At 34.0% G+C, this 19404-nt stretch overlaps 1 protein-coding gene across 3 annotated transcripts in view; it reads right to left on the reverse strand.

The window, feature by feature from the left end:
- Positions 1-19404, reverse strand: part of LOC136979078 (serine-rich adhesin for platelets-like) — a 94486-nt gene that overhangs the window by 61432 nt on the left and 13650 nt on the right. For all 3 annotated transcript variants that reach the window (XM_067274987.1, XM_067274985.1, XM_067274986.1), the window contains exons 2-3: positions 16665-16762; positions 1651-1712 (exon numbers count right to left, since the gene is read on the reverse strand). In XM_067274987.1, the coding sequence (XP_067131088.1) occupies positions 1651-1712; positions 16665-16727 (125 nt within the window). In that variant the 5' untranslated portion in view covers positions 16728-16762. The remainder of the gene's footprint in view (positions 1-1650; positions 1713-16664; positions 16763-19404) is intronic.

Raw genomic sequence — 19404 nt, forward strand, 5'->3', positions numbered from 1 at the left:
GATTAATGCTGATATCTGCTATTAAAGATCTTTTGAAGAAGTGGGAGGATGTCAGAACAATGGTCAATGGTCTTAGAATGGCATCCAAACCAAGGTGAGGTTAATAGGCTTGGAGATCTCTACAACTACAATGCTATTAATTACTTCTGAAAAATCCTGAAGAGAGAAAAGCAATCGACATTAGACAGATTCTTTAACCCCCACAAACGGAAAAAACATGACTAATAAAAATGCAAGACTGTGTATATATGTATTTTTATTATTACATATAAATAAACGTAGTAAGAAAGTATATATTTCTTATTTTTGGGGGTGTCCAGAACGAATTAATCAGATTCCCATAAACATCTATGGTGAATTGATAATTGGTTAACGAACAATTCGGATAGCAAACAAAGTCTTGGAATGGATTGTGTTTGTTAACTGATCACCCACTGTATAATAATTTATTAAATAATTTAGAACATTCTGGAAGAAAACAAGCCCAGAGCAAAACTTGAATCCCCAACCTCTGCTTACAGTGTGGTACACTTTCCAGTTATGCCATATGGACCCTGAACAAGTCTTTGCTTCCAGAATGTTCTAAATTATTTAATAAATTATTATAATTATTAATTGAGATAAGAGATGGTGCCTAACATCTATCTCTAGTACCAAATTACATAGTTTGTAATTATTATAGCATAATCGCAGAGAGAGTTTGTATTAGTATCAATATATCGAGCTTCAAGATGTTTAAAAAGTTTTTGCATTTATGAAAGTATTTTGAAAAACTTATTATGTAATTATTTATAGAATCATACTGATTTTTCATAGTACAGGAAATTCTCATTTAGTTTGAGATTCAAGAGATGAAATAACTATAATTTCAAACTATCAAGTTTCAAATTATCCAAGATATACATATTTCTGTACAATGTGCCAAATGTGATGTAACTGATGTAATTTATAAAGCAAATGGAATATGGCTACGTATACAGAATGTTATTTTCATTAACTAATAATTAATGATAATAATATAAATAAAATGCAGGTAAGCAGCATGTGTCTAGTGACTCACAGGTTGCCAGATAGATTTTATAAAAAGTAAAGCCTCAAAATGTAGCCCAAATTCTTTTTAAAGTGGCCCAAAAAGTAGTAAGTCACCAAAATATAGGAGCCTAGAGCCCTACAAATATTTCAATTTGCTGCCTACAGCCCAATCTTGCAATCCTGAAAACCAGCCATATTTTATGAGATAAGAGGAAAAAAAGAAGGATAAGGTAAACCGAAAATGCGTTACAGTAAAAGCAAAGCCATATTTAGAGTTGTTCTTGGTCTATTGTTCTCTTATAGCACAAAGGCACTTTGATCTAAACAAATGAGTTAACATATGCATATTACAGTTCAGACAGAATTTTCACTTTGAATTTCAAAGTAGCTGTACTTTGAACTAACTGAATTCCTTAACACATAAATCTTTATATCCTTGGCCAGGACAGAAGTACAGTTACAAATAAACAAGGATTTTCTATAACAACAAAACTAAAAATAGCCAGTTCCATCCACTATAAATAAAAGCAAAACTTTTTTTAATTAAACAAACATTTTTATTATATTAATTCATTAAAATTTTTAAAATAGCAATTTAAAAAAAAATCAAAAACATACTTTAACTGAGAATGAAATTTTGATGCTTTGTTTAAAAAATCCTCCCAAGCGGGAATTCCACCCTAAAAAAATATAAATAAATTATATATATATTTTTTGTAATCTTCAAAGTACATTCTATTAAATTAAATTTATTTACAATCAAAATGTTTATAAATAGATTTTTATTTCTAATTTATAAACAGATTTTCATTTTCATCAGTTGCCTGAAATTATCAGCAATATAAACATTTGATATTTTCCAATATAATAAAATCATTTTATTCAAACTAGTAAACATACAAATAATTTTACTAATGTTTTTAGGAAGATGGTTTTTTTGAATGTAAAGATATACAGTGTATGGGGTTAGATACACTTGTATGTAAAAGCTGATGTATGAATTTATTAATAATGAAAATAGATGGTTCAATTGAAATTGTTAATCATATTTTTGTGCAAAACTACCATGTTATCTTGATTCTAATACCTGATTTTTGAAATGTCAAACACTGTAAGAAAATTAACTTGTGAATGTAATATGCACATCACTAAACACAGCTAAAAGAAGTTACTGTATTTAAACAGCAATAATTGCATTTTAAAAAATGTTTTATCATCATTTTTACAGTGCTTCACAATGTTCACATTTCCTATATATATTCATTTATGCCTCCATTACCAGGTACAGAGAATTTGCAGAGTAAACTGTATTGTGTAAAACATGATTGTATGGAATCAATGTTTTAACAGCATATTTCACATTGGAATGCATAAACAAAATTTTCCAGATAGATAGCATCATAATGAAATATCTGTATATGTGTTCTTCTCATAGTGGATAAACTGCTTAAACTTAGCTTCATGGATCCATCTGCTGGACATTGTTCATTCAGCTTGCTGTAGTTCAAAAGACCATCAAGCAGTTCCAAAACCAAACTAAAACCAAAGTAGTAGAAAGAACATACTATATCTATACTGACAAAATAATACATAAAAATTTCCAACAGGATTAGGGAGTAAACAATGCAAATGAAACTGCATTAAGTTGGCTTTGTGTCTTATTCTAATGCATATCCAATCTTCAAAACCAGAAAACTCCAAAAAAATTCACATTAGAATTGAGAAAATATGGTATAAATCTCAATCCTGTTAATGTTCATTTTTTAAAATTGTTATTTACAATAGAATTATTGAATGTATTAATTTTATATAGAACAATTTCTCAGTAACAATTATTCAAGAAATTCAAAGTTGTCTGTTTTACATGATTTTATTAAATTTATAACAAACTTTTTAATTCAACAAAATTGTAGCAAACAATGTTTTTGCCAATCTAAAATGGCCACTATTAGGTTCTATAACAAAATTAAATTTGAAATATAGAAACATTTTCCAACATCTAAAGACTTATCATCAAATAATTGTAGTAATTTAATTTTGTTTTTATTTTGAACTTTTATTTACTATTTTAACCCTGTTACTTTTGTTAATTTTCAAATTTATTTATTGCTTACCTTTGTCATTATTTTATCTATATTATTTATTTTTATATATTCTTAATTTTTACATTTTACATTATACTTTTAGCAATAATGTATTTATTCTTCCATCACATGATTTTTGTATTTCAAATATAATTTTATTTTAAAACTTTGAAAATATCTTGGTGGTCATCAAGTTCAAGATGGCTAAAAACATTTGTTTACTATAATTTTTCTGAATTAAAAGGTTTGTTATAAATTAAATTAAATTCTTTACTCAGTACATTTCCTTTTCTTGTTTGTTCATATATATTTGTTTTCTTCATATTTTTATTTTATTTTCGTTCGTTAAAATACACTCCTCAAAAGTGAAATTGCAACACCACAAAGGAATGCTCATAGACACATGTAAATTGCAATACTGGTAGATATGACAGAGATATGCAAATGATTAAGTTTGCATACACATCAGATCATGTGGTACCCAGTTTTGGGCTATAAAGACCATAAATGGTATCAGCAACAGTTTGCGACAGCCGAACTTTCAAAGAAGCATAGAAAATGCCTCAAAGATGACAGAAAGCTGAATACCACCAGTTAATGGCTGGGGAATGAGACTGTATCCTGGTGCTGTGCAATCTTGGTTTGCCAATGAGTGCAGTTGCAATGTATGTTGGGCATAATGTGAGTACCATCCAGCAATGTGTGACATGATGGATGCAGGAACATCTGCAAACATTCTGAAGAGTGAGTGGATTACACTGGTGCATTATAGAGTGAACAGATCAGCAGATTCACTGAACAACCCATCAGGACTGTTTGCCATGGAACATGACATCTGAAGCTGCTTGTCACCACCAATGAGTGTATCTGTATTCACCCAAACCATTTGCAACAGGTTGCATGAAGTCAGGCTGCACACATGGCAACCAGCAATTGGGGTACAATTAACCACTCAACACAGGGATGTGTGGTGTAGTCATCTCAACTGGATCACTGAATGGCATTGGGTATTGTTTACAGATAAATCCCACTTCTTTCCGTGAAAGAATGATAGCCATGGATGAGTGTGACAGTATCCTGGAGAATGCTACATGACAGCTCTTTTCACCGAGCATCATACTGGCCTCACACCAGGCATCATGGTTTGGGAAGGCATCATATTTGATCAGTGGACAGCCCTAGTGCACATTTCCATTACTCTGGCAGTGGATCAGTACACAAATTATGGGGCCTATGATTCAGCCACTGCAGGCCACATCCGACATGGTGTTCCAGCAAGACATTGCCCGACAGCACACTGCACAGCAAACTCTCACCAGAATGAACAGAATTCACATCCTTCCCTGGCTGGCAGCCTCACCAGATCTCCTCCCATCAAACACCTGTGGGACCTCATTTGACATGAGGTGCACCAAGGACCACCACCACCACTTACCATAGATAATATGTGTGCCACAGTGGATGCAATTTGGCAAGGGATACTTCAGATAACCATTAATTACCTCATTGATAGTATGCCTCACCAAATAGCGGTGTATAGCTGCTTGTGGGGGGCCATATTAAGCTGTCTTTCATCAACTTCATATGCTAAGTTTTTCATTAACCTATATTGCCCTTTTTGAAATTTTATATATAATAATGAAATTATATATTTCCAAGGTCTGTCCCCAATCTGATAAAAAAAAAGTTCAATAAGAAATAAAATGTTAGCTATATCTGCAAAACACATCTTTCTAGCATGAAAACTTTGATTCCTTGATCTGTCTCTATAACAGATGCAATAGAATATGAAAGTATAAGGTGAATACAGTGTGTCAGAATATGAATCTATATCTGTTTCAAGTTTTCACATTTTAAATTTGTTCAAATTCAAAATGAAAAACAAGGAGACTTATTTTCTTATATTTACTTGGTAAATTACAAGTAAATATTACTTTTGTATATAACTAGTGTACTATTATTGACATAAATTTTGAAGTGAGCATTTCGTTAATTTTTCTTTAACAATTGATTATTGCAGCAGTGCCATTGCAATAATGAACAGCAAAGAAATTTAACACTACTACAGCAATATACAGTCAAGTCTGCATAAGTCTTCATAGGTATAACTAGACACAGTCAGTTAAGTAGTCAGTTTCTGTGATCCCAGCCAACTTACATAATGCTAAAAAAACTCTGGTTTACTCAACACTGTTTAACTCGTCACCACTGGATAAATCGACATACTTTTTCTCTCCCACACTCATTTAGATGTCCAATAAGTCGAATCCCCCTCCTAAAAAATGAGTTCACACCACACAGCTTAACATTACAGCAGAATCCAATTTTGGATTTTCTCACCTTTCATTCATGCGTCATTTGCAGCAAGTGTTTCACATTTCTGTTAGAAATGAGTATCCAAAATCTAACAATGCTTATGCTGAAGGAAAAATACAAACTTGTATCTAGGGATTGCAATTGCTGGATCCCTCATCCAGCAATCCAGCTGGATCCAGCGCATTCTTCGGCCTGCTGGATCCAGCACCAAGTGCTGGATCCAGCGCTGCGGATCCGCAAATACTCAAATGCTGATCTTGCAAATACTCAAATACTTTCTAAATAATGCCGCAAAAGTCTACGTCGTCGCGTTGCTGCTTTGCTAACTACTAGACTGCTACTAATTGCTTACTCACTACTTTACTAACACTAATAATTAAATTACTTATAAATAAACTATACCTTAATCAATCCAGCAAAATTTAATAAAATAATAACGTATTCAATCGCTTTTAACGATCTTCCTCAGTTACAAAAAAATACAACATTAACTATAGAACATAAAATGTGTTTGGAATAAATATAAAAAGAATAGTGCTTAATTACATCCCATTTTTTTTAAACAAGATACATAGATGTACTGCCAGGTCTGATAATTTTCGTATTGTATACCGACGTAATCCCACTGTTTTCAAACTTTTAAGAAACGCTAAAGGGAAAGAGGATCGGAATTCAACAACGGGTATATATTCGGTGCCTTTACAGAACCAACGTTTCAATTCCAAGCTTGTTTATGTGGGTGCAACGATGCGCAGTTTAAAACAAAGGCTCAAGAGCACAAATATACATCAGTAAGAACCTTGACAACACTGCGCTGGCATCATACGAAAGACAGAAGGATGTTAACGTCCAATGGGATCAAGCGGCAATTATAAAAACGACGACGAATAGGCAAACGGTCAAACATCTTGAGAGATTGGAAATCTGCAAGGCGCACATGACAACTGGTTGTATAAATCATAGAGATGCGGACTTATTGTCTACCATGTGGAGATCCTTTTACATTAATTAATGTTATTAACGGACAATGCTGGTTTCGTTGTATCTTATATACAGAGTGTTTTTTTTTAAAACTGACGGTACTCAGAGACATCTGTAGAGCAATCTAACAGCCAGACTGTCGCCAAATTTGGGAGGGTGACTAAGGATGACATGGGAAAGAGATTCCGCGAAGAAAAAAGTAGTGCCCAAATTTGCCGGTAGGGGTGGATTTGGCGCTGTTGTAGCAAAACAGCTAAGAATCTGCATAAAATCCAGCTGCAATTAACAAACACACGAATAAATAATCAGACAGTGGTTTCAGTGTAATAACGAAAGTTTAATTAATCAGCAAATAACCTTCTCCCTTCTTCAATGTGATCACCGTCCTGCTGGACAACTCATTGCATCCTGAACACCGTGTTCTCTATGGCCAAACGTAACATGTCCGCAGGAATGTTCATCACAGTTTGAGAAATGTTGTCCTTCAAAGTCATCAAGTTTGGGACACTACCAAGATAGACCTTGGACTTTAAGTAACCCCACAGGAAATAGTAACATGGGGTTAGATCCGGGGAGCGAGGCGGCCATGTAAGTGGAAAAAAGCGACTGATGACCCTTTCTTCAGTGAAGTGCTGGTAGCTTTTTCGCTACAACAGCGCCAAATCCTCGCGGAAGATTCTGCGAAGAAAAAAAGTAGTAGCTAAATTCTACCTCTTTTCCATGTCATCCTTAGTCACTCTACCAAATTTGGCGACAGTCCGGCTGTTAGATTGCTCTACAGATGTTTCTGAGTACCGTCAGTTTAAAAAAAACACACTGTATATATTTTTTTCTGCTATTTATTTTGTTTATTTATCTATATTTTGTCCGTTTGGGCGTTTTCTGTTAATTTTTATATTTATTCCGAACACATTTTATGTTCTACTGGTATATTTAATGTTCTATTTTTTTTGTAACCGAGGAAGATCGTTAAAAACAATTGGAAACGTTATTATTTTATTAAATTTTGCTGGATTGATAAAGGTGTAGTTTATTTAACTTATTCTACTTCCAGTTCATAGTTTTATATACTTATAAATAACTACAGACTAATATGTAGAGCCTATATATGAAAACTGGTAAGACTGATAGCCACTTAGCCACTGATTATCCGTCCTTACATTATTATAATATATTAATATAAATTAATCAGTAGAATTACCTTTGCTATTATTTAACTTAAAGATTACATTATAATTATAATCTAACTAAACATTTGAAGTTAATTATCTCTATCTCAAGTATTAAACCGAACCAAAGTTAAGTTTACTACCTAAATGTGTAAGTTTTACTGATTTACAGTGACCAGTCTAAATAATAAAAGTTTCTTAAGTATTTTTTTTTAAATGTTTTATTTATTTCATTAAAAAAACATAAATTGCAGGATAGATAGATAGACAGATAACACTTTATTGTACTAAAAATACATCCATGCTGGATCCGCGCTGGATCCAGCTGGAATGATTTCAATCCAGCAAAAATCCAGCTGGATTCAAAACACTGCTGGATTGCAATCCCTACTTGTATCTGAATTTGAAAGTAATAAAACTTCGTAAGCCAAATTTGCAAAACAAGAAAACCTTCCAAGAACAACATTGGTGGGAATTCTGAAGAAAAAAGACGAAATTAATAAACTTTTTCTTGAGTCTTCATCATGGCTGTCTTGAAAATGCCAGAGAAACTTGCCATACAAAGAAATTGAAGATACTCTGGTACGTTGGCTAAAGCAAATTCATTCGTCAAATCTTCCTGTTTCGGGACCGATACCGAAACAAAAAGCGATGGAAATTGCTGAGGTACTTGGAGTAGAAACCAACTTTAGTGCCAGTGATGGATACATTGCATGTACTGTATAAAGCACTACTGTATTTTCCTAATTGTAGTTTTGTGTTTTTTTCATTTTAGTAGTCATATCGGATAACTCGACACATTTCCAGTTCCCCTTGGGGTGTCGACTTATGCATTGAATATGTATATTGAAGTTATAAAATATCAAAAAATTTCTTATTTTGTTTGATAATTATTCAGATTTTTGTGTCAGATTTTTTCAAGTTTGATATACATTCTTTTACTTACTCTAGTTTATATAACACTCAGCAAGAATTGTATGATTGTTTGCTTATTTAACAAAATACAGTTGAACCTGTCTATCTCATCTATTTAACGTGAAACAATAACTGCTACTTTACAACTGATTAAATTAGAATTAAAAAAAACCACAAAGACCTATAAATCAGCAATTTTTAAAACAAGTGCAAATGTTTTCACCTGTGTTGAATGGACATCATCATCACTATCATTTACATGAAAACCTCTTTATTTCAAAATTTATTTTTCCCCTGCATTTTCAATACATTTTCCAAGTTTATCTCAAATAATTTTCTCCCAAAACCACTATATTTCAAATTACAGATTGAAGTGTCAATTACAAATTCAAAGCTCAGTGACTACATTTTGATAGCATAAATTGTAGTTAAGACATATCTCTTCCAATACAGTACATTGTTGCAATTAATGCTGCTTTTCTGTGACTGACAATGAGTTTGGCTTGCATCTTATTGGTTGAAACTTTGGCATTAGAAACTATTGACAAACTATTTCTGTTAAGGTATGTCAAAAATGTTTTATTTATAATTAATGCAAAAATGTACTGTACTTGCTATTGTATCAATAAAATACAGTACCTCCAATAAAACATATTATTGTTTACTGTGTAAGAACCTCTGTATTTTGAAACCTGTCTATATCAACATTCCCATGAGATTCAAGACAGACAGGTTCAACTGTAATTTAATATAGAATTTAATATAACTGTCAATAACCCTGATTACAGAATAATTTAAAGAAGATAACTATTTTATAATAAAATAATTTGTCATCCAGTATGCAATAAAAAGGACTTAAAAACTTTGGAGATGTTAAAAACTTACAAATTGGCTAGCCAAATAAATCAATTTTCATTATGCCAAAAATATTTCCAACAGAGAAGGTCATTATATGAGGTGGTTTGACAGAAAAAGAACACCTGAGAGATACACTTATGATAATTATGTTTAGGTGTGTTATGTTAATGATAGACTGGATAAAAACTGTCCTGCTGTCCTGCTAGTAGGACAATTGACCAATCAATAAAGCTGTTTTCCAGTAAGACTTTCATACTGGATTTCATAGAGCATGCATTTTAATCATAAAAACAACACTTGCAGAATACAGAACATTTATTTCTGCATACAAACAATGAACACTATAGTTACTATTGTATGTATTACTCTTCTGTGAGTTGTTTAGTTTGGAATTCTGTATTGAAGATGGTACTGGTAACAGTGTCTTCCAGATATAGGTCAACAGAGAATTGAAGTGGGTCCACACTCACTGCAGAACCAGCTAGCCTTTTGCTGTTGTGACGTGCGCAGCAAAGAGTCTTGTAAGGTGATGGCAGATGGCAGGCTGTACAAGAACAGGACAAGCCCAAGTCACTGATTTGTGACAAGTTGCTTGATTAGCTCAGAGGTAAATGCAACATGTGAAACAGTTTGATGTAAATTGCTCTGGAAATAAATGCAAGGTAGGCCTTTGTTTCAATGATTCCAAACATAGATGCAAAAACACAATGGTGCTATTATTTCGTACTCCAAACAGCTTCCAGTGCTGACCAGACTGCATGAGATGATTATGCACATCAATTGCTGGATTTCACTATGATATTCATATACAATTTTTTTCCCCTGTATCTCCCTTTCAAATGTTTGGCCAGTAACATCTGTATCTCACTTCGGTGCAGGTAGACCATCCAACACTGTGCCACACACTGTCACAAACAAATGCACTTTTCTATCATGCATGGATTGCAAAATCCATGCATGGAGAGATAGAAGAGATAGATACATGCAGCTGGTCTTTCAAAGGCATGGTGCTGGCTGCTGTCAAAGAGTGAAGTTGTATTTCTGTGAGCTCTCAGGTTTATCACAGATTTTCCCAGAACTTTTAACTGCTTGTATACTTTCAGGATATCATTCTAATCAGCTTGGAACCCTGGTTCATACGATATATTATTTATGCCTATATAATAATTACGGGGGGAGTTTTTGGTTCTCATTTTTTGAATTTTCAGTCACATCTAGCGGCGGGGGCGAAACCAGGAGACCATTGGTAGGGGCGGTCCAAGTATCTGTGTGGTAAGTTCGGTAGGGGTGGTGTCAATATTAAAGGGGCTATATCGATTTAAAGCTGGTTGCATTAGCTGCTATGGATTTTTTTAAAACTGTCTCTAATGGTTTTTCAACGGATCTTAATGTTTTTCATAACGGAATTTTGCACCTGCATTTTGTTTCCTGCAGCTGTTTTTACTTTTCATTGTTGAGTGGTTGATTGTTATAGCTGTCACTCGTGGGTGATTGTTGTAGCAGTCTCTTTGATCTTTTAATATATTTAACATTATTTACTACTTTTTTAAAAATTGTTTTAGTCTAATTTTTTGGTTTTACAAGTAATTGGTTATTACTTGTACTCTTTTCATTTATTTAGTTGATTTAGTTTTTGGTCCACACTTGCCTTTCAAGCCACTTTGTTTTCACATTGGCTTGGCATGAACAACTGTGGCCTTCTAGGGTTTGCCAGCAAGGCTGTTAAGGTGCTGAATGACCTCAAGGATTACATTCCTTCCAACAGTAATGGAAGACTAGGTATTGATGTGCATGCAAAGTATATTATTGAGCAGTTCCAGCGTGTTATTGATTTAGCCTGTTCTTGCAAGACCTTCAACTCGTTAGGCATGTTAGATAGTAAGATTGGGTCTTTAGTCACCAAAGAGGATTGGAGGTGGTGCAGGCTTCTCAGTCAGCCAGAGCAGAGACCTCTTTTAAGGGACTTGCAGAGGAGGTTCGTGGTGTTAGGTGTATTTGTCCTGCAAATGGGCAAGTGTGTTGTTCCAGACAGCCCTTTAGTTACAATGATGCTGTCAGGCATTTGGGTGGGCAGCCAAAGCCAGTCCTGCCTCCTAGTAAGCCCTGCCACACAGTCCTAGTTTATGGGGAGCTGGATTCATGCAACTCCGAGGCTATGTGCAGGCTGCTCACTAGCAGCACTAGTCCACATCAGCTCAAGATCAGTGCAACGTATCCGCAGGATTCAAAAAGTGGGTTTACTATTGACCTCAGTTGTAAGGGGAACATGGAGGTTCTCCAGCATGCAGTCACTGGGGTGGCCACTCTGTGTGCTGCTATTCCAAAGAAACATCTTCTGCTGGTGAGAATCAGTTCTGTTCCGAAAGATGTGGCAAAAGAACACTTACTCAAAGCAATTTACAAACAGAATGTGGTTATTGCAGACTTGTACAGTTGGAAGGAATTCATGGAAAAGGCCAGGATCCGTTTCCCTATTGGCCAACAGAGCTCACAGCACATTACTTGGGTTGTTGACGTGGCCCCTGACATTAGAAATCTTCTCATTAAAAAAGAAGAAATCAACCTACAGTGGACATGATGCAGCATTGCAGATTTTGTGCCATGCTTTATATATCTCAAATTTGAACATTTTGCAAAGGATTGCAAGTCCGAATCTAAGGTGCGCAGCCAATATGGCAATAATTATTTGTATAAAGATTACAAAAAGAAGTCAAAGATACCAACCTGCACTAACTATGTCAGAGAGAAGCAGAGTAATCACAGGCACAATGCTTTGGATAACAAGTGCCCCATTCAAATAAGAATGAAGCTCAAGGATTGATTATGTATTAAAACGGACGTTCAGATATCGGTTGTCAGGGCTCAAAAATCCACTTTGTGCAGGTCAACTTACAAAGAACCCTTGCCACCATTTCACAACTCTGTCCAGAACTGGAGAATTATGATATAGGTTTGGTTCAAGAGCCTTACAGCATTAATGACAGGGTTGCATGCTTCCAAGTAAGATATAACATTATCCAACATAATCACCACAATATTACTGGTATATAATTGAATAAATAAAAACGTAATTACCAAAAAACCAGCATTAATTCACTTCAGAATGAACGTTTTCTACCGTTTTCAATGGCCATCGTCAGGTTCAATTCATTAGAATGCTTGCAAGAGAATGTGCATTTCAAAAAATATGAAAATCACACATGTTGAAGTTATGCGTATGTCCGATGTAGCACTTTAACAAACAGTCTTGAAACTGGCTTCCTTTTTAAAAACTTTTGATGTTTAAACATAATACGCAAACAAACTTGATGTAGGTCTATTTAACGTCAAAATATGCCCTCCATGTAGACGCCAGCGAGTCCATTTCTTTAAAATTGATGGCTGTTTCCTTCTTGAATGCTTTAAATACATAGGACATATGCATAACTTCAACACGTGCGATTTTCGTATTTTTTGAAATGCGCATTCTCTTGCAAGCATTCCAATGAATTGAACCTGATGATGGCTGTTGAAAACGGTAGAAAACGTTCATTCTGAAGTGAATTAATGCTGGTTTTTTGGTAATTACATTTTTATTTATTATTCAACATAACAGTGGGCAGCCGTGGGCTGCTGATAAAGTGGTGAACTTGCAGCTAACTGTGGTTCTGCATCCCAGTCTTTCCTCTAGCAATTTAATCTGCATTGAAATTGTTCTTCCATGCTCCAGAGTCGCTGTTTTCAACATGTATACATCAAATGAGTCCAGATTTTCTGACGTGCTACAACAACTCTCAGACACTTTGGAGCGCTTCAGGCAGGCCCAGTTCCTACTCGTAGGAGATTTCAATGCTCACTCCCCCACATGGGGTGGGTAGCATAAGGACAGGCAAGACGCCATGGAAGCTTTCATGGCAGCTCATGACATGCTCATCATCAACGACCCAGACTCACAACCTACTTTCAACAGTGCAAATGGGGTCTCCTGAGTAGACCTCACCATCTGTTTGGGGGCTATACCCTTTTTAAAGAATTGGCAAGTGGGCATAGTGGACAGTCTATCCGACCATGAATATTTGACATTTGAAGTTCACTCTACTGATTACTATGGAAACAAGACAATCACTTCACACCCTTTCAATACAAGGTCTGCAGTCTGGTGTCTGTCTGAGGACCTCATCCAAGACTGCATCTTCTCCTTATGCAGGATTGCTCACAAATACAGGCCATGAAGTACATTGAAAACATTATTAAGAATATCAATGCCACATGCAATGAGACTATCCCCAGAAAGAAAAGTCAAGCAAGGGCCTGGTGGAATGATAAGCTGGCATAAATGTGAAGATATAACAATTGACTGCAGAGGAATTATCAGTGCTGTAGGGGTGAACAGAGAGAGGAGCTTTGCCAGCTATACCTCCAGTTTCAACAAGGATACAAAGATGAAATAAAGAAAACAAAGTTGGAGTCTTGGCGTGCTTTTGCTCCAAGGCAGAGAGAAACTCCTGGAGCTTTATATATAAACTGAGTGTCAACAAGCTAAAGACACCAAATCTCATCAGCAGCAAGGACAAGGGAACCATTGCTGATGACCTCTAAGTTACCATAGACAGATTATTTGATGCCTTTTGCCCTCGTGATCCAATGATGAAGATACTCCTGAACAGGCCCATATTAGAACCTTCACCCACTATGAGAACCTCTCAGAGAATGACTCGCTCTTTTCCTTTATGGAAGTTGATGACATTATTGCCAGCATGCCAAAGAAAGCTGCTGGGTCAGATTAAATAAAAGCAGACAGCATTCAGGAGATCTGGAGATTTCGACTGGACCTTCTTCTGGGAATTTACAACACCTGTTTGCAAAAGGGTATTTTCCCAAAACCTTGAAAACGTGCTCAGCTTGTTATCATTCCAAAAAAACACAGTTTATCACTCACAATCAACAATATGTGCAATATCTCTCTCTTATCGATGTTAGGTAAAGTGTTAAACAAGCTGTTATTCAATAGACTTTACTGGTTCTGGGAGTTGTGGAGGCTTTTCCACAATTCCCAGTATAGTTTTTGGCAGCAAAGAGGAACTACAGATGCCCTCATGGATATAAAGGCAGACATCAGAAACCTACTCACTGAAAATGTCTATGTGTTCGGGCTTAGCCTGGATTTCAAAAAATGCTTTCAACATGGCATGGTGGCCACTGATTTTGCAGAGACTAAGTGAGAATGGATGCCCTGAAAACCTCTTCAATCTGATTAAAGACTACCTTAGGGACAGAGAGGCCATCATTAGAATTGGGCAGCAGCTTTTCTCAAACAATCTACAGCGGGGATGTCCACAGGGTTCTGTCTGTAGCCCCCTATTCTGGATTATTATTTTTGATAACTTTCTTCATCTTGACTTTGGCCATCAGTGCCAAATTTTTGCCTACGCTGATGATGCCTTTCTCATCTTTTCCGCTAACTTTAGACAAATGATTAAAATGCTACCAGTGATATTTTGACAAGAGTTAATGAATAGGGCACTAACAATAAACTAATATTCAATGCAAGTAAGACAAAGGGTTTTCTACCTCCAGATTGACAAGTCTCTACGAGCATGTACCATGTGTTTACTTCAGGAACACCACCTTCAAAATAGAACAGCAAATTACATTTCTTGGAGTAATCTTTGATCATAGACTTACTTGGAAAAGTCACATTGCCCACATCACAAATAGGACTAACCTCATTTTCAGTAACCTTTTATGTGTTGCCAGGAACAGCTGGGACTTGTGTATGAGGCTATGAATGCCATATATGATTGTATGCTTGTGACTATTATAAGTTATGCATCTACTGTGGTGGTGAGGCAGCATTCCACTCACACAAACAGCTCAACGCTTCTGTGCATGAGCAGATCCTACACTACTGTTTCGAATGCTGTGCTTACCGTTTTAGCAGGGAAAGATTGCCTTTCATTTTTGACTCAACACATCATTGGTAGTGATCAGGATTGAATCAATATCTTCAATTGGAAAGAAAAACATGAAGTAATCCAGCTTGTGCATGCTCATGTGATTTTGAGGAGTAAGAAGCTGTAGTTTGTATCTGACATCCTTGTACTTGTCAATTGTTATATGGGCATTTGTCATCCACTGTAGGCCATGATATGTCACTGTGTCTGGGATTTGAACTACACTGTCATCTGCATTTGCTTCCTAATGCTCAGAGTTACTGCTATCAAAAGAATCATCACTGTTGCTATTGCTAATACTAGTAGATTCACTGTCAACACTAACATTATTACTAGTGCTAGGAACAACAACTGCTTTAAAAGCAAAAAGCAAATGATTACTAGTCTGGGCAATGGCATATTATTCCAGAAATCACTGTGTAGTCTACTAAATAATATCAATGCCATGAAATTACTAAACTGTATGGCTCAATTCCCCAGTGGATGATGTAGAAGACTGAAGCATTAGTTCTGACTCAAGTAATTTGCAAGTCTATGTCCCACTTCACACGACACCGGCCACCAGACTGAAGTCTACAAATGACACCTACACATACTGTTTTGTTCCAGTTTGCACCAAAAGTGACTTATGACCACTCATGATCATTATTTATATCAAAAAACATTGTGTGGAAATGCACACAAGGCTTCCAACAACAACTTTTTGTGTTGCCATTTCTCTTGTGTTAACTGAGAGTCAGAGCAGCCAACTTATGCAATTCGCTGAACAAGAAAGAGACATGCTACAAGTGGAGACTTTGTCCTGCTCATAGGTTTGTAAGATACATGTGTTTGTAAATAGGGCCTACTGGTAGGACACCATCCAATCTATCTTTAAAAATGTGTTTGTTATATTTTTCTGTAATTGTAGTTTAAAAATTTGTGTAATGTATTTGAGCTTCAAAAATTGTTTTTTTAAACTTTAAACAATTTATAATATTCTATGTGATCTTAAAAAATTTGTTCTTGCATTTGAATTTGCAAAATACATGTTCTTTCTGATACATTCCATATACAATATTCTATTTTATAGTTTTGGTTCACCCAATGATGGTTATTTAAAATGACCAAAAAAACATTGGTGTTTGCTAATAAAGTTGTTTGTTGCTGGAAGGTTAAGGTGTGGATATATTATATTTTGTAACAAATTTCACTTTTCATGCTAAGTAGTTCTAATAAAATACTTTAATTGGAAAATAATATTATCAGTAATACAGAATAATTTTAATATTTTTTTTCAAACATTTAACATTTCCATAAATGTCTTCAAAAATTGCAATCAAATATGAAAATGATTACAAAAATTATTTAGTTTCTACAAATATATTATTACTAACCTTTAAATCTCCTATAATCAACTGAAATAATCCACCCAATGCACTGAAATCCTTTGTTTCCATTTTATATATCAGACACTTTTATCAATTTACTGCATCTGTTAATAATATATCAAAAATTAATAATATATTTTTAGAAACAAATTTAAAAATATAAAAGAAAATTTCCGATATTAACCCATTAATGATTAGTGTTCTTTTAAAAGAATGGTTAAAGAAATTAGGCTATTTCAATAAAAATTGTTAAATTAATTTAAATGACAAAATAATTTATTAAAAAATAAACTTTCTAATAGACTTTTATAAAAAAAAATATTGAAATTATCATTATTAGTTATAATATTTGAATTATTTTAAGGAACTGATTTTTATATTCAGAAATATTTGCTATAAATTTTATTTCTCAAATGAAAACAAAAACATTACACCAAGCCACAGTAAACACATTAATATAAATGTTATGAAATTTTTCAGACTAACATATAACTTTTAAAATGTCTAACATGTACTTTTTTATTGTTGTTTTAAATAGAACATTGGGCATATGACTTCATAGAAATTCTACCTTGAACAATAGAGAATATGATCAGAAAGTGCAAGCTAGATAAGAAAGTGGCTCAAGGAAGGGACACACAGGCAGATATATAATAGTTGAATATATGGTATCTCTACACAATATATACAAAAAAATAGTAGCAGCTACAAGAAAGAAAATTACCTACAAAAGAAATCCCACTATATATGGACTACATGGAATGATAAAGAGCCCATCAATCCAATACACAGTTCAAGTGTATATGAAATACCACTCTAGGACAATAGGATTGAGTGAGACCTGTACTACATAGGTGCTACTAGTCGGTCATTAACATCAAGGATTAAAGAACACAAGGACAACATCCAGAACACTAACTCGTCTACCGTATTAGCAGCTTACATGATGTCTGACCTGCAGTTCATCTAAATAGACTGAAAGCAGCACAAAATAATCAAAAAAGTACAAAGTATATTACCTGTCAATTTAATCATCTTTCTTCCATTATACTATATGTGTACAATAAACACAATTCTGCTATTTGCTTTCCTTCCTGGTGTAGCAATTTTAATGGCCAGCAGTGTACATATATTTACTCAAAAAATTCATGGGGAATATTTGTTTGCTAATTGATCTATGATATTTTAAATTTTTAATCTTGATTAGAATTACATAACATTAAAAGTGTTTTAGCAGCTTCTCTATCACTAATTTCTGCTTCGATTGCATGAGAAGTTTCTTCTATTTGATACATTGTTTCTGTGAATGTATTTCTTTTAATTCTTTTAATTCCTTAAAATAATTTAACCCCCATGAATCTTTTAGAATATGTTGTTTTTGCACAAATATTGCTCTTCAGCAAAAGTAAACTTGATATCACAGTTTTCTTTAATTGTCTTCTTTTAAACAGAATATTTATTTTCACTTCATTTAATACTGTATCTTTTTTTATATTCATTTGTGAATGTGCATTTCAGGTATTTGCACATACTGGCAAATGAATGTAAAAAAGATTCATTATTCAATAAAGTGGACGTAATAACATTCTGCTGTCTTAAAATACCACTTCATTGTAAGTTGGAAAAAGAAAGAAAACAAAGATACAATTTCAACAAAAGGAGGAATTTTTAATTCTTAATGGAAGAATGAGTGTTCATGCAAGTAAGTAATGACAAGTGTTAAGGATTGATGCAGATAATAAGAAAGAAAATTATACAACTGTTATATAAATTAAGAATTTATTTTAACATCTAATAGTCATTTACAATATGAAACTTGAATATACAAGGTAAAGTTAAAAAACAATAATTTAAAAGTGATCTGTCATTTGAGTACTTGTCAGTAGACTGCCAGTCACAAATAAATACACATGATCAGAGATAAAGTTGGATGAATAAGTACACAAGAAATAATATCTCAACAAAAAAAAAAAAAGTAAGAAGCAGCATGATCTGCAATATCACACAAACACCCAAAAAAAGTAGTTAAAAACAACTAATTTTACTGTAACAAATGTTTTCGTTCATCTACAATGATCATCAGGTAATTGAACATAACCAAATAGAATACTTTTAAACAAAATTTAAACCAAATTCTGCTTGATATTTGTTGTAGACAAATGAAAACATTTGTGAAAATAAAAGTAGTTGCTTTTAACTGGTTTTTTGGGGTGTTTGTATGATATTACTGTTACATACGACCAGTTTGACTTGGTGTGAGCATAACCTGCTACTTTGGATGTAAACATATCAAGAATATCCCAAAAATCTGTAAGCTGTTTTTCTATTTAATTTTTAAAGTCCCCACTTTAAAAATAAACATGAGATAAATTTACCAGTCTTTCCTTTTCTTTAACTAGAAAATATTCTCAGAAAAATACTGGAAAATATTTCTATGAACGTGAGTAGGGACTAACTGCTGTATAAAATATTTAGTTTCTAATTAGCCACTGTTTACTTCTACAGTAATCTCAATTATTTTGCAGCTTTATCATTTTTATAGTTAATTTCAAAAAGATTAAAAGTTTTTAATTAAATAACCAGAACTTGTTAAAAATGCAGTTTGACCAGAATGACTTGCCAATTCGTTCAATGTCGTGGTCATTAGAATTTTGAATCACAGTCATACTGAATATGATCTCTAAATATTTTCATAAATGCTATTCATCTCTTCTTTCTTAACTTTAAAAAATTTGCTTATGAAAGG

This window comes from Centruroides vittatus, unplaced genomic scaffold (assembly GCF_030686945.1).
Source record: "Centruroides vittatus isolate TY-2023 unplaced genomic scaffold, ASM3068694v2 contig_577, whole genome shotgun sequence".
NCBI lineage: Eukaryota > Metazoa > Arthropoda > Arachnida > Scorpiones > Buthidae > Centruroides > Centruroides vittatus.